The sequence below is a fragment of the Leptinotarsa decemlineata genome, unplaced genomic scaffold, assembly GCF_025532065.1.
Source record: "Leptinotarsa decemlineata unplaced genomic scaffold, Ldec_3_MD MMD2_tig00000010_RagTag_RagTag, whole genome shotgun sequence".
NCBI classification, from domain to species: domain Eukaryota; kingdom Metazoa; phylum Arthropoda; class Insecta; order Coleoptera; family Chrysomelidae; genus Leptinotarsa; species Leptinotarsa decemlineata.
Window position 1 is genome coordinate 13662517 of NW_027412538.1, and position 22938 is coordinate 13685454.

At 34.2% G+C, this 22938-nt stretch overlaps 4 protein-coding genes across 8 annotated transcripts; 2 read left to right on the top strand and 2 right to left on the bottom strand.

Moving 5' to 3' along the window:
• Positions 1 to 1000: 1000 nt before the first annotated feature.
• LOC111504148 (PEST proteolytic signal-containing nuclear protein) lies at positions 1001 to 2627 on the bottom strand. Its single transcript, XM_023158645.2, has 3 exons — positions 2468 to 2627; positions 2055 to 2358; positions 1001 to 1398 (listed from the first exon to the last, which is right to left on the bottom strand). Exons 1-3 carry the CDS (start codon positions 2502 to 2504, stop codon positions 1275 to 1277), a joined length of 465 nt encoding a protein of 154 aa, XP_023014413.1. The 5' UTR covers positions 2505 to 2627; the 3' UTR covers positions 1001 to 1274.
• A 1033-nt stretch (positions 2628 to 3660) lies between these two features.
• On the top strand, positions 3661 to 13665 carry LOC111504149 (uncharacterized). Of its 4 annotated transcripts, none has more exons than XM_023158649.2 (8): positions 3661 to 3886; positions 3947 to 4353; positions 6200 to 7149; positions 10225 to 10375; positions 10729 to 10977; positions 12226 to 12551; positions 12690 to 12971; positions 13033 to 13665. In XM_023158649.2, exons 2-8 carry the CDS (start codon positions 4060 to 4062, stop codon positions 13091 to 13093), a joined length of 2313 nt encoding a protein of 770 aa, XP_023014417.2. In that variant the 5' UTR covers positions 3661 to 3886; positions 3947 to 4059; the 3' UTR covers positions 13094 to 13665. The 4 variants fall into 4 exon arrangements, with proteins under 4 accessions (XP_023014417.2, XP_023014416.2, XP_023014415.2 ...); XM_023158648.2 differs by having other exon boundaries at positions 3662 to 3890; positions 3947 to 4360; positions 6198 to 7149; XM_023158647.2 differs by having other exon boundaries at positions 3662 to 3886; positions 3947 to 4360; positions 6198 to 7149.
• Positions 13666 to 14344: 679 nt separating this feature from the next.
• On the bottom strand, positions 14345 to 17348 carry TFAM (mitochondrial transcription factor A). Its single transcript, XM_023158652.2, has 4 exons — positions 17188 to 17348; positions 16740 to 17130; positions 15200 to 15466; positions 14345 to 15057 (listed from the first exon to the last, which is right to left on the bottom strand). Exons 1-4 carry the CDS (start codon positions 17241 to 17243, stop codon positions 14983 to 14985), a joined length of 789 nt encoding a protein of 262 aa, XP_023014420.2. The 5' UTR covers positions 17244 to 17348; the 3' UTR covers positions 14345 to 14982.
• Positions 17349 to 17855: 507 nt separating this feature from the next.
• On the top strand, positions 17856 to 22929 carry LOC111504150 (solute carrier family 25 member 16). Of its 2 annotated transcripts, none has more exons than XM_074171531.1 (6): positions 17856 to 17988; positions 18322 to 18423; positions 19475 to 19627; positions 20348 to 20547; positions 20906 to 21219; positions 22397 to 22929. In XM_074171531.1, the coding sequence occupies exons 2-6, from the start codon at positions 18354 to 18356 to the stop codon at positions 22620 to 22622; spliced, it is 963 nt and encodes a 320-aa protein (XP_074027632.1). In that variant the 5' UTR covers positions 17856 to 17988; positions 18322 to 18353; the 3' UTR covers positions 22623 to 22929. The 2 variants fall into 2 exon arrangements, with proteins under 2 accessions (XP_074027632.1, XP_074027633.1); XM_074171532.1 differs by having other exon boundaries at positions 17856 to 17983.
• The last annotated feature ends 9 nt before the right edge of the window (positions 22930 to 22938 follow it).

Below are 22938 nucleotides of genomic sequence, written 5' to 3' on the forward strand. Positions count from 1 at the left end.
TTTTTATTTTGGAAACAAGTGTCATCCACAAAAAATATAAAAATAAATTTAATACCACCTCAACTTATAGTACACGTCAGTCTTACTGCATTTCCCTTCCAACACCTTACTCTAGCCCTCACAAAATTCTATTATTTTCAATAGCAAGAAGTTTTTTAATCACCTAGAAAAGAATTCCTTGTTGGGAGGCCCTATTATAGTGTGTACGAATTCTACCAAGGCTCTATTGAGTAATTGGCATGCAGCTTTGGGTAAACGAGTTATTGAAATCAACACGAAATGGCTATCAATGTTCATTACGTAGCATTATATATTTACATTTACTCAATATTCATGTACTTATATTTGTATCTGTTCAGCTGGGCTTAATATTGTTCTGTCCATATACTCTGCTCTTGTCTCTGAGGATTATTTTATAGTTTATATCTGTTAATTGTCCCATATACACGTTTCACTTTACTAGGTTCCACTGATTTTTAGTATGATGAATAAAAAAATAGTTGTTTTTTCTACAGCGCACGGTTCACTCTTACATCCCAGTTTTTAATACCTAATACCACTTACCCCGCTCAATATATTTCCAAGTTTAGTTGGACATAGAAATCAGCATGTTAATTTTTTGCAAATTTGAACTTAATAAAAAAGAATTGTAATCAGTTAACTGGTTTTGTGATACAAATTTTTTAAGAACTTCCTTAATCCAAAATACAAGAGTGAACACCAAATACTATATTATGTAGTTTGGAATTTCACTTGGCAACGAACATATTAAAGTGATCTCTTCAAATGAGAATAAAGTTGAAAAGTTTTTTTTTTCTGAACTAAAACACTGCAAGACCTAAATGCCATGTTGGTCAAACAGGACGATATCTTAGTACACGAGTTTCAGAACACATGAGACTCTTAAGAAACTGAACATCAGAAACCCCACATTGTTTTGAGAAACAATTTCTAAATATTTATTTCTTAAACTTTTTATTCAACGAATGACAACTACAAACATACCTTAACATATATTTCAAAAAATGTTCTTAGTTCAATTAGTTCAATCAGACAAATAAAACCTATAATTTTGTGAATTGAGTAAGTTGCTCGTAGATATTTGAAATTTACAACAGTAACTATTCAATTTGATTAAAAAAATATTTAAAATGATACAAAGTCAAGAGAGAAAAATCAGCTTCAAGAAATTACACAATCAGATTGTACCGACAGATAAAATACCCTTCAGACTAGAGGGGGTAATAAAAGAATCCTAGGTATTTTCTATAACACTAATCGTCAGCTAAAGCACTATTCATTGCATCTTTTAAAGATTTCTCAAACAACTTTTGTGCATCTGAAAATCCTTGTTTAGTCTTTCCAAAAGAATTGGGCCCTGAAGATGTCGGCGTATCTCTGAAAATGTTTTTATATTAGTGGTTGTATACAACGAAAAAGGAATTACCTGATATATTTTCATATTATGCTCAAGATTGGTGAAGAGAACAAAAAAATTAAATACTGTATGTATCATGTGAAAAGTCAACTATAGAATTATTAAAAAAATATCGTTTTTTTTTGACTACCTCTTCAAATAATAAGAGACTATTTTCTTTTAATTTGAATGGGACAAAAAATCTGTGGATGATCAGCATATTTTCTCGAAACTTCTATTAATATTTGTTAATTTCAATATCCTTGTTGGGAAGTTTCCTATTGTCTCTATATTACTGGAGAAATAGAGAGCTGAAAAAGGGTTCTTTATAAACATAGGAATTGTACAATTGAAACGTAAGACCTTGTTAATTCTTAGCTATCACAAGTTTTAACTTTCGAGGGTTGTCTTTTGTGAGGGTGTGACGGCTGATCATTGGTTAAACTGATTTGAACATGCTAGAAACTACTGAAAGAATTAGGTATTGAAAGGTCAATATATCTGAGAATTTATATGACTATGACAAATAAAGAAGTTCATAATTTAAAATTAAACTTCTGAATTACCAGATTCCAACATTTAAAGATAACTACAAAATGAAGAACAACTTCAAAACTAGCCAGATAAAAAATATCACCTTCCGATATTCCTCATTCTCATTCTAGCTTGAGGAGGCATCTCTTCCGGCTCACTATCACTATCTTGATTAAATGCTGCCGCAACGCTGAGTTTTGGTTTTGATGTTACTTCTTTCTTTACTGAGCCAAGTTTCATTTGGATGCTCATACTTTTCAGCCTATTCTTGGCCCCAAGACCAATGTTTTCAACTTTTTTTTCCTTTTCTCCATCTTCACCCAAATTTTCCCTTTTTATTTCAAATTTTTCTTCTCTTCTTCGTGGGGATCGCGACCTTGATCTTTCTTTCTTTGTTTTGTGTGGACCTACCAAACACTGACATATTTAAAGTATTTTAATAGAAGTGCTATTAGATATAAAATAATGTTGGGGTAGTAAATCATGTCCAAAACTTTAATCCTATAGATATATTACCATTAGCCATATTGTTGTCGGTATACCTAGCACTCATATTTTCATGAAATTTTTTTCGAAATCAAAGGATATCCATATATTTATGAACCTTTAATTTAGGTAAAAATGTGTGAGAATTGAGAATAGTGACATTGAGATTAGCATGTCAAATGTCATAGTGATAGTGTCACATGTCATAGAGTACACCAACTGGTTAGTTAGTGTACCCCACCGATATTATGTCGATGGTGTACCCTTTGCTATCACAGAACACAGAAATGACACCATACCCTATCAAGGTCATGTTATCATGAAGCAGTCTCTATTGGCGTTTGGCGTTGTTCAGAATTTTGTTCAACAGAAATAGTTTATTCTAGACTTTTCTTTTTCTATTTTTTTGTCTCATTTCATCAATTAAATAATTGGGAACATAGATTAACAATGTAATAGCGATGAGTGGCGCATGTTAGGGATGTTTCATTACATGGCTAACGGAGTGCGAATAACCATTATTCTTCCTAGGTGGCTTGAGAAGTTATTGACATAGAGTAGTCAGAACACAAGGCTAAAGACCAAAGCAGTCGATGTTGTTGACACCCAAATGTAACAAATAACCTCAATTCGGTCACTGCAAGATATCACTATGAAAAAAATGTTTGTTGAAAACCAGATGCTGTATAATAACATCAATACAAATGAAATTAATATTCTGTAGTGATCAAATTTGACACCGAAGTTAATAATGTAAACATTGTCACAGATTACAAACGTTCATGTAATCTGTGATACCTTAACCCACAAATACACAACAGCAGTTGACAAAATAATTCTGACACTTTTTAATGCTAGACTTCATTTTTCTGTCAATAAATCCCTAGTAATTATTAAAAGAAGCATAATGTTACACGGTGTCTTTTCATGAGCAGTGCAATTCTTACTACTCCTGCAGTAAAACGCAGTTCTGTTGCTCCACCGATCATTTATAAAAACTAAAGTTGTCATTCCAGATAGAATAGAGCGTTCGTTAATGTATTTCGCTACATTGACTGTGATAACGGGTATCAAAACTGCATTTGGTTGCACGACTCCAGATTTTTAAAAACGAATTAGTGGTTCTGTGTTCTTTGATACTCAACCACACTTTGTATTTGTCATTCTATTCAAAACATAGATCACAACAACGTAACGTAATTCAAAACATACGTTCCAGATTCTGTCAAAAGAACGGTGAAACAGTGACAAGTACGATAGGTCGTATATCTATGATCATGTAATAGATAAAATCCCGGGGTTGACTTGAATCTTGATATTGATTCCTAATGTTTTGATATTTCAATGATGTCTCTATGGATGTCTGTTCACATAATAACACTTGGGATAATACCAAGGAATTAAGTTGTTTACTAGGTTGCCAAGCATTTCATTAAACATGACTTTACTGTTAGTAAGAGTAATGAAATTATTCCTTTATATCAACCCTAATATTTTTTTTTCCTTCAGAAATTAATAAACTTTGGAGAGAGAATCAAGCATGACAGTGAAATAATAATGGTGATATAGTTTTGGTACCCAAGTTATTGCAGCATGGATGAGCTCAAACTCCAACTACTAAAATGGACGATGGAGAGCAGAATGAAAGGGGGCCAGGACTGGAGACTGTAAGAGCTCTTCATCAAACGGTAGTTGCCCTAAGGGCAGCTCTGGAAGAAAGTAGGAGCGTCATTTCAGATTTGAAAAGCAAAGCGTGGCCTATCGAGTCGGTACAGGAGGCTATACAGGCCTTGTCTTTAGAGAATCATATTTTGAGGCGAAAATTGTTACTTCACGGTGATTTGGAAAAGACTGAGAATTGTAGCAAAACTGACTGTACTGGATATAAAGCAATCAACTGCAGTGATACTGAGCCGGTAAAGGGTAGGGTATTTGTACTAATAGCTTGCAGGAATCTGAAAGAACTCTTTCAAAGTTTCATTTATTCTTCAACGAACCATTTAAAATAAGTTTGGAAGGTATGCCATAATTTGATACATACGAGAAAAATTAATTCAGGTGTCTGTTGAAAAATAAATAGGGAAAATTTCAATACACTGTTTTTTTTACTTCTCGAGTTCAAGATCTCTGTTTATTCAGGCACATTTTTCAAACCTGTGTCTGAAATATAATAAAGAAAGGTGTCTTATTTTTTTTCAATATTATTAAGGTTGGCAGCCTGATAAAAGAAGGATCGCTCAAACTGTTTGGTTTTATGCTGTGGGATAGTTTTTCATTCCAAATTCTGATACCTGTATCATGTGCATTGCCTCTGTGGGTATGTTAACTTCAGTAGATATTAAGGTTTTTGATTTATTCTGAGGTTATTCACGATGATAGGCAGATGCAATTATCTTCTGTTGAACATTTTAAGGGCCATAGAAGATATCGCAGTAGTTGAATATTGATAAAATTAAAGTATCGCATAAAAGTTTTTTACTAATCCAAAGTAACTTGCCAAAGTAAAACCATTATTTAAAGCAGGTAGAAAAGATCAAATTAATTATAGACCAATTTCAGTTTCACCAGTTTATCTGAAATTGTTGAGATTTTTTGAATATCGAAACGACAAAATTATTTTATGATGGGCAATACAGATTTTTTAAAAAATAGTGACACAGAGTCCACAGTATTAGATGCCACCCAATTTCAACTAGATTTAGATCCAAACAAATAATGTGAAGTTCTTTCATTACACTTAAACAAAGCATTTGATAATGTGGGTCATGAAATTCTTCTGAAAATGATGCATAAGTATCCGAGGTTTAGTTTATAATTGTTTTAAAATTATTTATTGAATAGGTAGCAATATGAATATATGGGCGACATATTTAATTCCAAAAAATATAATATATGGGGTACTACATGGATCAATACTTGGACCTGTTTTGTTACTTATATATTTCAATTCTTTGGCTACAGAAATCGGTTTGATAAATTACAAATGTTTGCTGATGACACCACTACAATTCAAAATGGAAATAGTGTACAAGAAATCAAAATTGATATTTCAAAAGACCTTTATCAAATATTTTTACGGCTTCAATGTCATAAAATGTCACCGAATTTTCAGAAACCTTCATATATGTTCATATCAAAGAGGTCTATATCAATTGATTTAAAATATCCAATTGAATCCCATAATGAAAATATTAAGTACACTCTCAGTTCTATATTTCTTGTGATCTTATTCTAGATGAAAATGTATCAAGGAGACGACATATTGAAACAATAAGAAGAAAAATGGCTTGTTTTTTTTTTAAATAAGAAATGTACCATAAAAATACTTTAAATTGATTTATTTTTCGTCAGCATATTCCAAAATTCAATATTCAGTATTAGTATTGAAACCAATAGAAAAACTTCAAAACAAAATCATAAGGTGTTGATGTGACAAGTTGATATGATGAAAGAAAAAACTAGAATGAATATTTTAATACAGTTATCAAATTATTACTCAGAAGTAAATGTTATTTTGTACAAAAATTTAACAAGTTTTTCTTAATTATACAAAATTTTCACAATTTTTAATTTTTATTGGCAACTTGTTATAATTTTGCAAACCTTTATAGAATAATTGATTTTATTTTCCTCTGAATGTATGATACAACACAAATATACATGACGGCATCATACATTATGGAAAAAAATAGTAAGAAGTATTCTGTCCTCCACAAAAAAATGTATTTCAAAGAATAACTGAATATTAATTTCGTTTAAGAGGCCCCCGTGGTAGTATGTGAAGAAAGAACCCCCAGGGATGGAATTTGCAATGTCGATAAACCAAATATTTCGAACACTGATAGTCCAAGGCTAAAAACAAAAAAGGTAACTATACTATCTCCAAAGCAAAGTCCTAAGAGATGCCGTCACAACTTAGAAGCTAGAATTTCAGTCAAAACTGAAGTGACTGGGCCTAGAAGGAATTCTAGATCATTAGAAAGTTTGACTGTGATAAAGTCTCTGAAAGAAGCATCGGAGAGATTTCAGTTCTCCAAGACATTCAGCTTTTCTGATTTGTCCAGCCACATCAGTCGAGAAATCAGTTTAGGAGTGTGCGAAGAAGCCAACATGAGTAAAAGAGATCAAAACACAAAACCGCCAACAGAAAATAACATAGTTGAGGAGGAACCAAACAGTCCCCATAACGATTTGGATCAGACTGAAGAGGTGGACGATATCGAGTTGATATTCACGACTGATGATACTAAGGATTCAGATTTCAAAGGGCAGCTTGTGTCTATCGACAACGGGGACTTGGCACAGCAAACTTCTAATTTACTACAATTACATGCCAGCGAAATTGATCAAAATCTTGATGTTTCTGACAGAGAACTAGATGACGACGTATTCAATGATAATTTCGACAGTGAGAATCAAGAGAACAGCAATTTTCAGTCTCTCGATTACAAAAGAGAGAATTCACAAATCTGTGATTCGAAATCTGACACTTCTATAAATCAGGAAAAGAGTTTGAAAAGTTACTATTCCTTTCAAGATTCGAGTTTTGAAAACAGGTCGCTGGAGAAAGATGAGAGTTTCGATAGATTTGAGGAAAGAATAAGGATAGAAGAAACTGATATTTCTAAGTGTGGTATTCATGACGTTGAATATGCAGCAGGAAGAAGAAATACGTGTCCTAATCCTATCCAATACAGACCACTTCTGCACAGGTAATATGACTAAGTAAATTCATTAAATATTACTGACTACATAGGAGAGTTTGACTGTTGAAAAAATTTGTTTTTTTTTCCTGGATCTCTATTTTCCTAGGATAGACAACATCTTTTTTTGATTCCTTATGGTTCTTTCTAAAAAAACGTTTTCTCGGTAAAACAGGTATGTTTCGGTGAATTTGGATAAAAAACTATTGCAAGATATACAAATTATTTAAATTAAAAGGGGTCTTGAGGTGTCACTTCGCAAAATTTAAACAGTCACACCTTTGCAACCCCCTACTAATAGATTGTTTCAAAAGTTTTGTCCATTTCAATGCCTTGTATTGTTGTAGCTCCTCTCAATGAATAATATTAATAATAATAACACTGAATTTCATTTATTGGCGAATACCAAAGGGCCTTTGACCAAAGTCTTCAACGATTTTTAAATATTTACAGTGATTTTTACATATGCTCACATAATAGACAGATACATTAGATCACTTCCATAAATTATGGAAGTGATTTGACGTTTTCACAAATAGTTTTTCCTGGGTATTTGAATTTGATTGGTTGTCCTTCAGCTTTTTCCCTACGTAATGCATACAGGGTCTCCCAGTTAGTTTCTTTTTTTGTGAAACGGTTTCCTATGTCTGATAGTCTTTCCTTTATAGGTTTCACTTTTGTAGTTTCATACAGCAGTTCGTTTGAGGGATTGTGTGGTATGTTCTGAGGCTAAATTCTGCTAAACCTCAAATTCTCAACTTTGTTACTAAAAATACAACAATTGTTGAAAGCTATTTGGTTAGATTGAATAATGAAACTTTACATCAAGTTAATTGTACTAAATTCTTAGGTGTTGATAAACGTACCTGGAAGTTCCATGTTGATAGTGTCAAAGTGAAGCTCAGTAAACATATATTTACTTCGTCGGTTAAAACAAACAGTCTCTTTTGATGTTCTCAAGCTTTTATACCACAGTTTAATTCAGTCAGTAATTTCCTATGGTCTTGAACAGTGGGACTTATCAGCTAAAGCGGATGAAGTTTTTGTTATTCAGAAAAAGGTAATCAGAATTCTGGCCGGTGCATCTCTAAGTGAACACTGCAGGCCATTATTCATTCGTTATAGTTTATTAACAATGCCTAGTTTATATATCTACCAAGCTCTGATATATATAAAAAACAATATTTCAATTATTCCTGGAAATGAGCAAATCCATGATCATTTCACCAGAAATAACCCAACTACATCAACCCTATAGTAGATTGACAGTATCAAAGAAATCACCCCATGTGCTGTGTGGTTAAGCTATATAAAAAGCTTAGTGATGACATTGAATACTCAAATATCAATGTCTTTAAAAGGCGACTCAAGATTTTTCTATTGCAAAAAGCATACTACTCTGTGGATGAGTTTCTCCTTGAATCCTAATTTGACTGTAGCTTATTAATATTACTGGAGTTTTTTCCCAACACCAAATCGTTATTTTTCAACACTTCGACACGTGTTTCGATCACCAAGTGATCATCTTCAAAGAGGAAGATTAAACTGTTTAAACTGATTAAACAGTTTTATCTTCCTCAGTTTAAACAGTTTAATCTTCCTCTGTTTAAACAGTTTAATCTTCCTCAGTTTAAACAGTTTAATCCGTTTAAACAGTTTAATCTTCCTCTTTGAAGATGATCACTTGGTGATCAAAACACGTGTCGAAGTGTTGGAAAATAACGATTTGGTGTTGGGAAAAAACTCCAGTATTATTCATTACTACAACAAAGGTTCCAAACAGTGCATCATAAATGTGGCTTATTACTTTTTTTATGTATGTTTTATGTTTTATATTGACTTTTTTTTGTTTGTTTGACCTGTTGAATCAGCCAGTATTTTATAATGATGTTTTTTTTGTCTAATGTGATTGTGAAGGAAAACTGATTCAATAAATGTTTGGTTGATTGATCGGTGACGCATTATGTTAGTTAGTGTAGATGTTTCAGCTGTTTGGAGATTATTCAATCAATATAATATTGGTTAAGAACATAATTGGCCACAGATGTATGAATAACAAGGTTATCACAGTCAATTTACTTAAAGTAATATTATTATATTAGATACAGAACACGAACATAAACATCTGTATGTAGGGTTCAAAAGAGACTAAACTACATCACAATGCAGAATGATTCGACATGAAATATTCAACGCGAACAACATCAGTTCAAATTATCATTGAAGAATTCTTCCAGTGAATAATAAGCTTTGGAGAAAAGCAAAGTTTTCAATTTATTCCTCATGATCATAGAAGACAAAGTTCTGAGACATTCAGGTATCTTGTTATAAATATTAATGATTGAAAAAGGGTATTTTTTTGAAGATAGGTCAAATGTGTCTTTATATTCGTGTGTTGTGGGTATGGTTCCAATCATGAGTCGCAAAAAGAGATATATTTTCTTTGACCTGTTACTCTACGAATATTTTTTTTACAGCTGTCTCTCTGAGAAAGGTTAAATATTTTTCTGAGACACCGTTTTTGCAATATGAATATTTTTTGTGTGTGGGTAGCTGGTTCTAAAGTAGTAACACCATCATTAAAAGTATTATTTGTGCCGTTTTGGGTAAAAGATATGATTTGTGCCTTGTTTTTGTTCAGTTTGAGAATGTGTGATGTAAAGTACTCCTTCAGAATCTTCAGCTTTTAAAAGATATTCGCCTGTAGATGGTTGTGATCGGTTGAACTGAAAACCACAGAACAGTCATCGGCATACTGAACCGTATATTCATCAACAGCTTCAGGCATATTGTTGATGTAAAGAGAGTACAGTAGTGGGCCCAACACTGACCCCCGGGGTACACCTCTTACGATAAATAGCATTTCTGATTTCATTATATTTCCATCAGTATCCCTTTCAGTGACACATTGCTGTCTATTTTTCAAATAGGACGTTATTAGTACGAGTGGCAGCCCTCTGAGATATTACATTTCAAAGTAAAGAAAACCTTTGAAACAACCTAATAGTACTAGTACATTGTCGGTGATAGTTTCAACAGTTAGTACATGAGCTAACTCATAATGTTACACTTCAATTTTTTTAGGGAAGCTCTCTCGAAAGGACTCACAGTAGGCAGAAAAACTAGACCAATTTTAACACATTCCAATGCAGTGAGGAAAGAATCCGGAGCCCAAACCGATATATCTGCTCTTCCAAACTCATCTTGGAGATCTGAGAGTAGTTTAGCTAATAAAGTGAGTTGTCGGCACAAAATTTTGACTGCTAGTTTGAAAATTGGCAAGTACCAAAGCTGTGGGTATAGTTGCACCTGTATTTCCATTAGTGGGGACCAATGACTAATGGTCCATTAGTCATTGGTCCCCACTGGATGTATATCCGGATAACCTTCAATGGTTTTTGGGTTAGCTAGTTCAAATATCATTCCTCTCAGTCATATGGGGGTGTGAGGGAACTGATGGTCATACATTAAGATGATTTAGAACCCAAGTTCTAAAATACATGGTACTTGTTGATTGCAATATATTTCCTTGTCATCCTATGGCAGTGTAGGATTCACAATCGTTTTTCAATTTTTCAATTTTTTAAGGCAAGATTGGGGGATCATTTCACCACCCTCCCTTCAAAGTATCCTCTTCCGGGATCCCGTCTCCGGCTGTCGGATAAAACTGTTGAAGCGAGACGCGTTTTATTATCCGACATCGGTTTCACCAGCATGGTTCCTGAACTGTCAAGGTCTGCCGATCATTTGTTCCCCCCTAATGTGAAACCAGCCGGCACAACACCCGCTTACGGACAGTTTCTCAAAACTACAGACCTCTATTCGCCGGGATATGCGGTAAGTTGTTGAATATATTCGTTTTTAATAATAAATCTACAGAAGTATTCCCAGATGTACCTAACCTGAAGTAGAGAGAGAATATTCTTTGTTTCTGAAGAACAAGAAACAGGTTGATTACACTAACACAAGATGGCTTCAGTATTGGAATTGAATCCAAAAGATTGTTGGGCTTTTATTTGCCAAATCATTGATATACACCAAAAAGAAGAGCGGACCCAGTATTGAGCCTTGAGGTAGGCCAGTCTTCTTGTACGCTTTTTCAGACAGTTTTGTTGTTTTTTCTAATCGAATTGAGAATTTAGAAGTATTCAGATGATTGCACAATGACTCCTCAATGTTTTCAGCCATCTCATCAATTCGTCTTTGCACGGAACTATTGCTCAAAGGAATTTTTCGTATATCTGCCGCTGGTTTATGGAGCACAGTAGTTATCACTTCTTTTATTGCCGGTAAAATTGAATCCGCTCCAATAGTGTGAGGTTTACCTGTTTGAGTAATTAGCAAAGAGATATTGTAGGAAGCTGGGAGTCTGTTGTCGTCTTGTTTAGAAGCTGCTGAAAAAAGTTATGACACAGTTGGCTGACCTGAGTGTTTCTTTTCCAGTTCTTGAAAATAAGTCCCACTTTTGTCTTTTTTATCTGAATGCATTTTATTCAAAGAAGGCACATAGGCGAATGTGGATTTGTGCTATACTGCCGTTTCTTCTTTTTTTTGCTGCCGAGATAATTTTGGCGCGCGCGCTTTTATATAAGGCATCGGGCGGGCCTTTTACTTTCGAGAATGGAGACTAGAAACTTTTCGCTTCGCATTGTAGCTTACCGCCATCTATTGTACAGTTTGACAACTATCGGAAATAGTTATTTTCTAGTCCCCTAGATGGCGTAACACGAGGAAACGCGCGTTAAGCGTAAAGGAGCGGTAAAGTTTGTATTAAAAGCAAAAAACATTTTAAAATTAGCCATCGCCCCCTAAACCGCTTCAACGCCCCCCAATCTTCTCTGTGCCATTTATTGCCCCCATATAGGCCATATAGGCGCCCACTTTGAGAAAGACTAATGTAGATAGACGGATCTCTTGTATCATATCTTTCGAGTATTGCTATCACCACAGCGGTTTCAACACAGAATTCGTTGTTGCCCTAGTCCAGGACAGGTACCGCTGGGACTATTTTGAGAGATTTTTCATACTTCTAATTTTTCCAACCATTTGGCAGTATTAAATTAATTGAAAAATATTTGAATTCAGTCACAAAAATTCACTTGGGCAAATACAGCGTCTACTAGCGAATGCAGTCAACCACACTCTCGATACAGTAGTATGTATCCGTTGTCGCCTCCAGCACCCCCTAGACGTTGCTCTGCTCCAGTGTCTCCGTCGAAGAAAGTTTTTGTGAAACAGCCGCCATCCAGGGTGAGATTCGCCAACGGCTCCCTGCCAGAATTGAGGGGGGACTGGGCAACTGTCGACAGTGGAGACTCAACAGACAGTCTGGTCGAAGAAGCGGAGAACTACCTGAGAAGATCGATCGACTGCATCATGACGGGAAGGGATATAGTCGCGTCGAATTACAGGTTTGTTTAAGACAGTGTCAGCCAAACTTTATAAATTTGTTAATGTAACTGAAACAGCATGACATTCTTAAAAATTTTCCAATTAGTTTTTGAAAAACTACTAGTTGAAATATATGATAGAATCGTTTGCCTCGACAGTGGCGTGAAAACCAAATCAGGATCAAGGAGGGCTTCAGCACCGGAGCCTGCTCGTGACAACGTTCCTCCATCAGGCTGGCAACCGTTTCTGCCTCGCGTCTCACGCGATTTGAAGTTGGATCATTGGGTCAAAGTCATTACACCGGAAGGCAGGGTCAGAGGCGGCCGGGTCAGGTATATCGGAGCGATGATTTCTCAGGACGAGCAGTTTGTTGGGGTTCAGTTGAGCAATCCGGACGGATATTGCGACGGATCTTACAACAACAGAAGGTATTTTCAGTGGTGAGTTGTATCACAAGTTGAATTTTAGAATCGATTATTTTATACTTGTTTTCTTTTGTAGTGAACCATATCATGGTATATTCGTACCTTTCAAAAAGGTGATTATGGGGTGGAGGCCGTAGTGAACGAAAATTATTTACTCTCTACCTTCACAGTCTGTGCGACTTTTGCTGAATGTTATATTGTTATATGTGCCATAAAAAGTTACAAAACATGCAAAAAAAAAGTTGAAAATGTCGAAAATTGATTAATGGAATGGTGATAGAAATATTCTAGTCAATATTACTTACTCTTTATGATTTTATTTATATTATTGCACTGAATACGCATTGATTACTATGCTCTGGTAGATACAGATATTATTCTTTCAGAAACTATCGTTATCTTAGCCCCGTGACAGGGTAGGAAGGCCTAAAATTGTGTGTTTTGTACCAACCAAACTCTTTCTCTTTACTATTTACGATTGTAAAAAATCATTTTTATTCCAAAAACGTTGAGTAATGAAGTAGATGTTACACAAATATTTGTTGTTGTCCTCTCGCAAATCCTGTAAGGGACAAGGTTATATCAGCTGCCTGCATGATGTAAATGCTTGCATGATGTACTTTAGAGAATAAATGATCAACCTGAAAACTATTTCTTGAGGATGTTGAATTTCGAAAATGAACAAAAAAATATATAATCTGAATGAAAATTGTTCGATTTTGTTTTATTTTTCTTCCTAGAGAACCTTCGCCAATCAGGACCCAGCAAAAATTGCGTTCGTCGATTTCATCAAATCACGAGCTCTCAATTAATCAATTGGTGTTGGCGAAACTGCACTGGAAATGGCACTTATTTTGATCGAATTGAATAAGTATTCTCTGATATTACAGTAGACTCATAAAAACTGTCAACACTTTTCAAACAGCCCAATACTTATTCTTCGCGGTAAATTTCATATTGAAGTATGGTTAGATTTTGATTTGAAAAAAAATAAGAATAAATCTTCTTCTTTTTTTTTCATTTGCTGGCCTCGGCAACCAGGGCGATCGGCCAGTAACAAAGTATTTGTAAATACAAGTATAATCATGTTATTCACTATGCAGCATATTTCTGACATGATAATTGAGCTAAATTTTGCAAATGTTTAGTTCAATGCATGATCTAGTAGCCAAGACACTCAGAAGTCATCTAATCGATTGATTTCAGCTGACTCCTGTGAGGGGTCAGTCTGGCAGATATAATTCAATGTTCAGCGTGGTATTAGCCGTGAAAAATTATTTTTAACAGGAATTTACCAGAACCTATGGTGTAGGTAAGTTGGGAGTGATAAATATTTCGAGATTTTCTAGAAAATAACTTCCGCTTGAAATTTTATCAATCAAACAGAATCATAGAAAATCATTTATATTCATGAATTAGAAAGTCAAAATCACGCCAATTTACAACAAAAATATATACAATGCAAGCCTAAATCCCTTCAGTTTCAATATGACCTGACGGATAGTTTCGTTGGGTATATATTTATTTTTGCTGTAATATTCAATGTAATAAGAATTGAATTCTGAAATCACAAAGCAATACCGTTAATAAAAGACAACTAATGTATTCAAAACAATCAAAATTGAATTTAAAACTTGAATAACTTCCGAAATAAATTCATCAAACTAGTTTGTTTCTCTGACGAAACATTTTCTAATCTTTCACTGGCACATTTTGTCTTATTCTTGTAGAATCCAACTCCGTCATCGTTAGGATCTTGCCCGACTGCTTTGCCTTTAAAAATTTCCTTCTGGTCATCTTCTCGCCTTTCCGCCTTTTTACATTCCTCATTTTCATAAAGAAAAGTCCTAGAAGTCTTTTTTGGGCCAGGGCCAGTTTTCGAAGAGCTATTGATAGTTGAACGGATTTCGTTTTGAGACTTCGGATTGTTTTCGTTCTTTGCTTTGGTATTTTGTCCAGATTCAATATTAATTGAAGTGTCTTCACCCGCATTGGCGGATGAATTCAAGTGAAGACACTCGTACCCCTATTCTGAACCCTTCTTAGCCTTGCTGATCTTGCTGGAATGTTCGATTTGTTTCAGTTGCTCCTTTTGCCAAATCTAAAATTGAAATGATATAGTTCAATAAATTATATACTTATAATCATACCAAGACACTTGAATTAGAAAAAAACATACTGAACTTATTTATTATCGACATCCAGAAAAACAAAGGTCGTGAAACAAGTTAAGACAATCTCACCTTTAAATATTTTGGCCTTATCAGCTCTTCATGTCCTTCTGCAAACATTTTTTTCTCCCATTCCAATAACTCCTTTTCATAGTTTTCCTGTTCTTTGGAGTACTTTTCTTCGTATTTCTGTTTCTCAGAGTTTGGTAGTTTGTGCCATTCTCCCGACAAATTCGCTATCAATGTTTTTCCCGTCAAGTTCTGTATTTGGCCTCTATCTTTCAAAAATAGTAAGTACGCATTCATCGGTTTTCTCGGTTTGTTGAACTGCTTATTCAGCTACATGAAAAATAGATATTTATATGAGAGAATTATGAAGTAATTATTATTACTTATAAAATCATAAGAACACAGTTTCTTCATGCTTCAAACATATTTTTCAATAAACGAGTGTGAAGTTCACCAATCTGAGTATCTATAGGTATGAAATAGATTATTTCCATAGCCTGGTTTGTTCTTGTCCTCATAGAGAATAACAATATCTTTCTGCTCTTAGGATTTCAATTTCCTCTTATAAAACTCACAGACAAAAATAATATTGAAAATTCTATACTAGCTAGCTTTTACATAGAAAAACGAAAATATTCAACAACATTTTAGTAATCTACCAATAGCAACGTGTGGCAACGAAGTTTTTTTCCAAAAAAACAACACTGTGATCATGCCTCAACCACCGTATTCACCAGAATTTGGCCCTCTGCAATTTTTTTCTGTAAATGTAAATGTTCACTGATAGGTATGTGTCATTAGAATTTATTATGGTTTAATTTGTATCAATAATCTATTTCAAAGAATGCAAACTTTTACGGCTGTTAAAGCTATTTTCCAAGTATTTTGGCAGTAATCTGCAGATTTTTATGCTTGACTTTTCGTCTAGTACCGTGGTAGACATTATCAAAAGCAAAGAAATAATGGTCGAAGTGCTCTAGTCTTTCCAAATGCAGAGCCTATCATGCTGGAAGTTGTCTCCGGTTTTATATTACCATAGGTTGGCGTTGTTTCGTTTCTCCTAATAGGATTACCTGACCTTGATTCTGTAGAATTAAGGACAGGTATCCAGAGGTTATTAATGTTCACTGCCTCTTCCTTTTTGACTTTCTACTTCTCCATCTTCATACAAAAAATTTGGTGAACTTTTGAAGTAAGTAAAACAATCAACTTCAAAATAAATTCTCCACAAAGACATGTAGATCATGCATATCTGTTCAGATACAAATTGAAAGAAACATCGCTCTTGAAACAACTACTTTTACATGAGCATTGAATTACAAGAGAAAACCTTTTTCATTTAGTCTGTTCTCCAAACATTCCTTAGGAAATTGAAATAGATCCACAGGAATACTATATGTGATATCTGGAAGTGCACTGAAACGAAATATCACTTACATGAAAATCTAACATCTCGAAGTTTCGAATTGAAACATACAAATAACATTTTTTTGTAAAACGGAGAAGTAGAAGGCCCAAAAACAATTTTTCAATATTTCCTAAAAAATATCTCCGCTTTCAATTCAGACGCACGTTGTTTTGATCTCATGTAAGACCATTTTACCTTTCTCACTCTTTTAGATTGTTTTTCCATCATATTTTCTCGATCCATTACTTGAAGTGCTAATAACTGTTCCTGGGTGAGGCTTGCATTGTATCTTAAAATATCATCATTATACGCCTCCGAATCAGATTTGAACTTGTAGATATATTTCTCTTTTTCCAACTCTGAAGAAGCTTTCCATTTTTCTGCACATTTTTTGATAATGTCATTTGGGCTAGAATCTGGATTTTCTTTGACTACACTGGCTCGAATTTCTCGGATAAATTGTAAATAAGGGCTTAAGGGTTTTTTTGGTTTCTCAGGTATATTCAATTCAGTCAGCTTATTCTGTGTTTCCGAAGTTAGTGTCCTTGTAGGGTTTTGGATATTCAAAAATGTCATTTTTGAATTGCTACAAAAATTATGTTAACTTCTACCTAGGTTATCTAATAACGCTTGATATACGAACCATTTATTCAAAAATCTATTATGAAATGAACTGAGAGTTTTCAGTATTCCAGCCATCTCCAAATTTAAAATTAAAAAAATCTCTAAAATTTGTAGATGCCTTTTTATCAAAACCTCATTAAAAATAGCGGAGTGTTTTTCTTCTTCTTTTTCATCTAGTGGTCTGAGCTGCTGGGGCTATCCAGCCAAAAGGTTCACTGATTGTTCGGGAGTAAAATAAGGTCACAATAAAGTGAATTTGGACAATATTCCATTCGCACTTGGAGAAAAATTGAGAAATCCAGTTTGAGACATGAAATTTGATTTAGGAAACAAGACACTAGTCACTAAATACTCGATTATTCTAATCAGACAACAAACCAAGTGGAAAAAGAAGTGAAGCAGAATCGAGTGGCAATCCACAATGGTACTAGATAAACAAGGGCAATATAGTTATCAATACGTCTTTTTCCAAGCAGGACTCCTAGCGAAGTATTGTTTATCCAATTTAGAGAAAATATTCATTGTTCAAACAAGAGTTTGAGCCCTACTTCAAACTGAACCTATAAAAGTAGTCCGAAACGCCGCAAGAACGCTTATGCATTTTCTTTTTGGTGATGAGATCGCCGAAGACTAACAAAAACTTTCACAATGAAAATATGCAACACGTAAAACATCATGACGTCCGAGGTATTCTCGGCCTAACCTCTAAATTTTATTTGAATTATTTTATAGATTTTCAATATTTCCAGATGTTAATCAACTATAATGTGATTGTACAACGTTTCATTGAGAATTTGTCTATAAATGGACTCATAGTTGAGTATGTAGTTGAATATTTTCACATCAAACATTCAAAACTGGGTTACTAGGATAACATCCAATGTCAGGGTCACAGGGTCGTTTAACGCAATTAAATTCCTCAATATCTCAATGAAACTTATTCTGTTAACACCAAATTGCAGCAGGTCTATGTCTAGTAGAATGCAATAATTGCACATTTTTTCAACTGCATTTTGGCATAACCAATTAAAAGATAATAGCAGTTATTATCTCCAAGTTTAGATATTTTTATATTTAATTATTATAATTTGACAAACTTTCAACACTTGGGTATGTTACTGGAGAAAGTTTTCATGTCATTGAATTCCAACAGGTATGGAATAACTTTGAAGTCGAATAAACCTGATGAAAATGAGCTTAACAAGTGAAACTGAAAGAAAATTTGAATTGGTCTGCAAGAATTTATTATGTGGTGGTAAGTTTGAGATTTTAGTATTAAGTTTAATCAATGTATGAATTGATAATTACAATGAAGTTTATTTTCCAAATATCAGAACTGTAAAAACAATATTCTCAAAGACCACGACTGAGTTGGCATGATTAGATGATTCTAATTAAAAAAATCTTCACTATTTGAATCTAGGACACTTAATAGCTAGATATTTTATAAGATTTATTAACTAATTGACAACACTAGTCTAGTGATCAATTATTAATATAATAAGTATACTAATCAAGTGAAAGTTCGTCCCATTAGATCCAAGTAGCTACAAAAAAATAGACATCGTTGTTGAATGGAGAATTCAAAAGGTATTTGAAAATACAGTTTGAAACCTCTCAGACCATAATATGCACTATTTACTGCCCAGTTACTTCTTCTAATACACCCCCATTTCTTTTATTCATTCTTCATATTTGAAAAAAAGCAAATATAATGCAGAAAACAAAATTTCTTGTATGGATTATTCCCAGGACAACCTTCCACACCTCTTAACAGTGACATTACTTCATACAAAAGTTACTTGTGATGGAATTGTATATGGGGTCTGTTCCAAAAATAAGCAGTTCTGATATGCACCTTTTTAGTATGTCTTTGAGCTCTCTCAGGGGTTCGGTTTTTAATGCAAAACTCTACCCTTCAATCTTGGGAACAGCAAAAAAATCGCAGGGAGCCAAACCTGGTGAATACGGTGGCTGAGGTATGACTACAGTTGTGTTTTTGGCCAAAAATTACGAACAAGTAATGACGAATGAGCAGGTGGATTATTCAAGATGATACTCCTTATTGACTGTACGACTGTGTGGCAAGAACTCCTGATACCCTACGCCACGGTAATTGAAAAAAAAACAGTGAGCAAAACCTTGACATTTGATCGAATTTGTCGTTCTTTTTTTGGTCTCGACTTTTCTGGGCGCTTCCATTGGGACTATTGGACTTTGGTTTCGATATAACCATATACCCATGATTCTTCATCAGTTCTCAGAAAAAAACAGTTGTATCAATGGTTTATATGTTTTACTTTCAGGAATAGCAGGTATGGTGTCAAAGACCACAGTGGCTCCTCTGGACAGGGTGAAAATTCTTCTGCAGGCTCACAATCGACATCATGAAACGCACGGGGTGATTTCAGGAATACGTCACATTATGAAGAGCGAAGGGCCATTAGCCCTTTACAAAGGTATATAATATTTGTGTGATTTAACTTTATACTGATATTTCATGATTTAAAAAATGGTTTTTTCTAGTTATGCTTGAATCAAACTATTTTGATTGATTTGTTACTTTGGAAATTACAACTGAGCGTAACAAAAACATGCAAATTTTGTAGGGAGCAAAAAAATTCAATCTTATTGAATCATTATTTGTTAGTTTTATTCAGATCAATACTAATTGAGAGAGTGGTTGTTTTATTGTATCTGATCTATTTCTGGAATATCCGTATATTTTCATTCATGAAGCTGTTAAATGAGAGCAAAAGAAAATCTACATAATGACTTTCTTCATAGATCATTTTTGAGCAACTGTTACATAAATACTTTCTATTTTTCATTTGATAAGGATTGCCTCAAAATGTGTTGCTCCTAATTTATTTATCATTTTGAAGATGCTTTTTCAAAACTTGAATTCCACTTTTATCTTACTACTATAGATTTCTGCTGAATTTTTCGAAAATTTTTGAAATCATCAGTTATATTCAATTATCCTAATTTTTCCAGTACCACCAAAGATTTTTGCCAAATTCTTGCAAAATGTATCAACATGTTCATTGTAAAAGTTTATTTTTGATTTTTAACTACCAATTGGTACAGTGAAAATCATTTATAGAAGAAAAAAAATTATAACAAAGTCATTTAAATTCTGTAAATTTTAGAGTATAATTGGCTACAAATTATTTCAGGTAATGGTGCACAAATGGTTCGTATTTTTCCATATGCAGCTACTCAATTCACTTCTTTCGAAATCTATAAGAAATATTTGGATGGAGTTTTTGGAGAAACGTCACACATCGACAAATTTTTAGCAGGAGCAGGAGCTGGTTTGACTTCTGTGGCATTAACGTATCCGTTGGATACAATAAGAGCCAGGCTGGCTTTCCAGGTTAGATATACTTTCATATAAATATAAATGATGCAAATTATTTTAACAAATGGATTCAGGTTCATCAGATATTTATGCATGCCTTCCTTTTATTGCGAAACAAACAATTCTGACCTTAGTATGTTTTTTTATTTTGGAAACACTGTGTCTTACCCACAAAAAATATAAAAATCAATTTAATACCACCTTAACATATATTAAGTTCCATTTGCTTTAGATTTCATTATGGATTTTCTTGTAGCATCAGCCTTTTCCATCACGTAGATTCTATTTGGGGTGCCCTTCTATTTCTCTACTTTTATTACTATCCTGAATATAAATTTTCCACCTACTGACGAGTAAATTCTGTAAATTTCAGGTGAGCGGTGAGCATATATACACAGGTATAGCCCACGCCGCTACAAGCATATTCAAGGAAGAGGGAGGCATTCTTGCACTATACCGAGGCTTCATTCCCACCCTTATGGGAATGGTTCCTTATGCGGGATTGTCCTTCTTTTGTTTCGAGTACCTCAAGTACGGATGCATGAAGTATCTACCACAGTTCACCTGTAAGCCGTGTGAAAAAAATACCGGCGGTTTAGTACTCGCAATACCTGCTAAACTCATTTGCGGGGGACTGTCGGGGGCAGTAGCGCAGAGCGTCAGTTATCCACTAGACGTGACGAGAAGGTAAATCTCAATTTTTTTTAGGGTAGCGTAATGGCTACCCTGCAATTTTGATCATATTACATTGATTGAAAGTGAGAGGTCAACAAAGAGTAATATTTTGAAGAGAAATGCTCAGAAGTATTGGAGCTGATTGAAATAGGCGGATTAATTAAACTTGAGGTTCACAGGGATATTCAACATACAAAATTTACACTATTGGGCAGTATAAAGCCCGTTATTAGTATTGGTATTGATTTATGGGCTGGTATAATAAATGGAACATGTATTGGGCTACCTGGAAGATTAGACGGCCCACTTTATAGCCCCAGACAGCCTTGCTAGAAGAAGTACCTATTAACTTGGTGTGGTTTCAGTCAGATGGCGCCACACCACATTCTTTCCCACCAAGTAATTGTGCAGTGGAAGTGTGCTGGGTCCATAACCTTCAATAAAACTACTACATAGTTTGCACTGTGGCGACAATAGATGTAGCTACATGTCTTATTTTGTTCGATATTGAATTACAACAGTTACCATTTAAAGCTTTTGGCCACTTCGGTCTTCAGATCTGAACCACTTTGAGGAAAAGAACGCCATGTTGATTTCACAGCCAAAGATAACTGTGTCGTATCTTGACCGTGGTCTGCAGCAAAGCAGTGGACGAAGTTGATACTAAGGAATTAGTTTGGATTTGCAAATCCATTCCTTTGTTGGTGGGCTTGGCTTTGTTTCATGTTGTATGAAGTTTTGACCTCCTCCATCGCCTCCTTCAGTTTAGACTCTGACATATCAGATACCTTGTAAGGAAAAATTGGTTGGGTTACTTTTTTACAACTTTTTGAAGCTCGGATATCATAATTAGGGCTCCGAAACAATGAATTTTCTCATTGACATTGATGATGAGGCTTTATAATAACAAAGATGCTTGTATATCTATTTCGTTTTTTATTTAATAGAAAATATGAATATCACATTGAAAAACTTTCTTCTTGGTTAGTTTAGTAGTTCAAATTTTTGTGCATAGTATTTATAATAAGATTCATTGTGTTACATTTCGGATGGAATTATTAAATTGCGAAACATGGAGAGGAAATACTAGTTTTTTTCTGTGATATGGTTGATTGTTGATAATACAAATATATAAAAAAGTCTCATGATACGGGCACAAGTTGATTTAAAATTACTCATTACTCAACAGGCGCATGCAGCTAGCTATGATGAATCCCGAAACTCACCATTTCGCTAGAGGAATGTTTTCAACATTGGCCCGAATTTACACTGACCATGGAATTGTGAAGGGTTTATATAGAGGAATGTCGATAAACTATATGAGGGCGATTCCTATGGTAGCAGTCTCATTTTCTACTTACGAATTGTGTAAACAATTGTTAGATTTAGATACCGGAATCAAAGTCAAGGTTTAAAAGTGGGAAGTGAAGCTGATCGGTTGATTTGCAAGCAACTGTTTTCCTTAAAAAGAAGCACCAGAAAAGACTCGCAATACTTTATTTTCATGACAATTTCCAAGATGAACATTTTATTTCTCAGCTGTTGAGAATAATTTTAAATAAGATTTTGTAAGCAAATCAAAATTGTTGAATGTTTTAAATTTGTTTTAATGCTGTTTTGAATAGGTATTTATTTTTGTTAGGAGTGTACCAACCAAAGAACTACTTATGATTAGCAGAGTTGATTAGTTTTTAATAAATGCATCTTACATACTGTTTGGAAGTGTGAAAT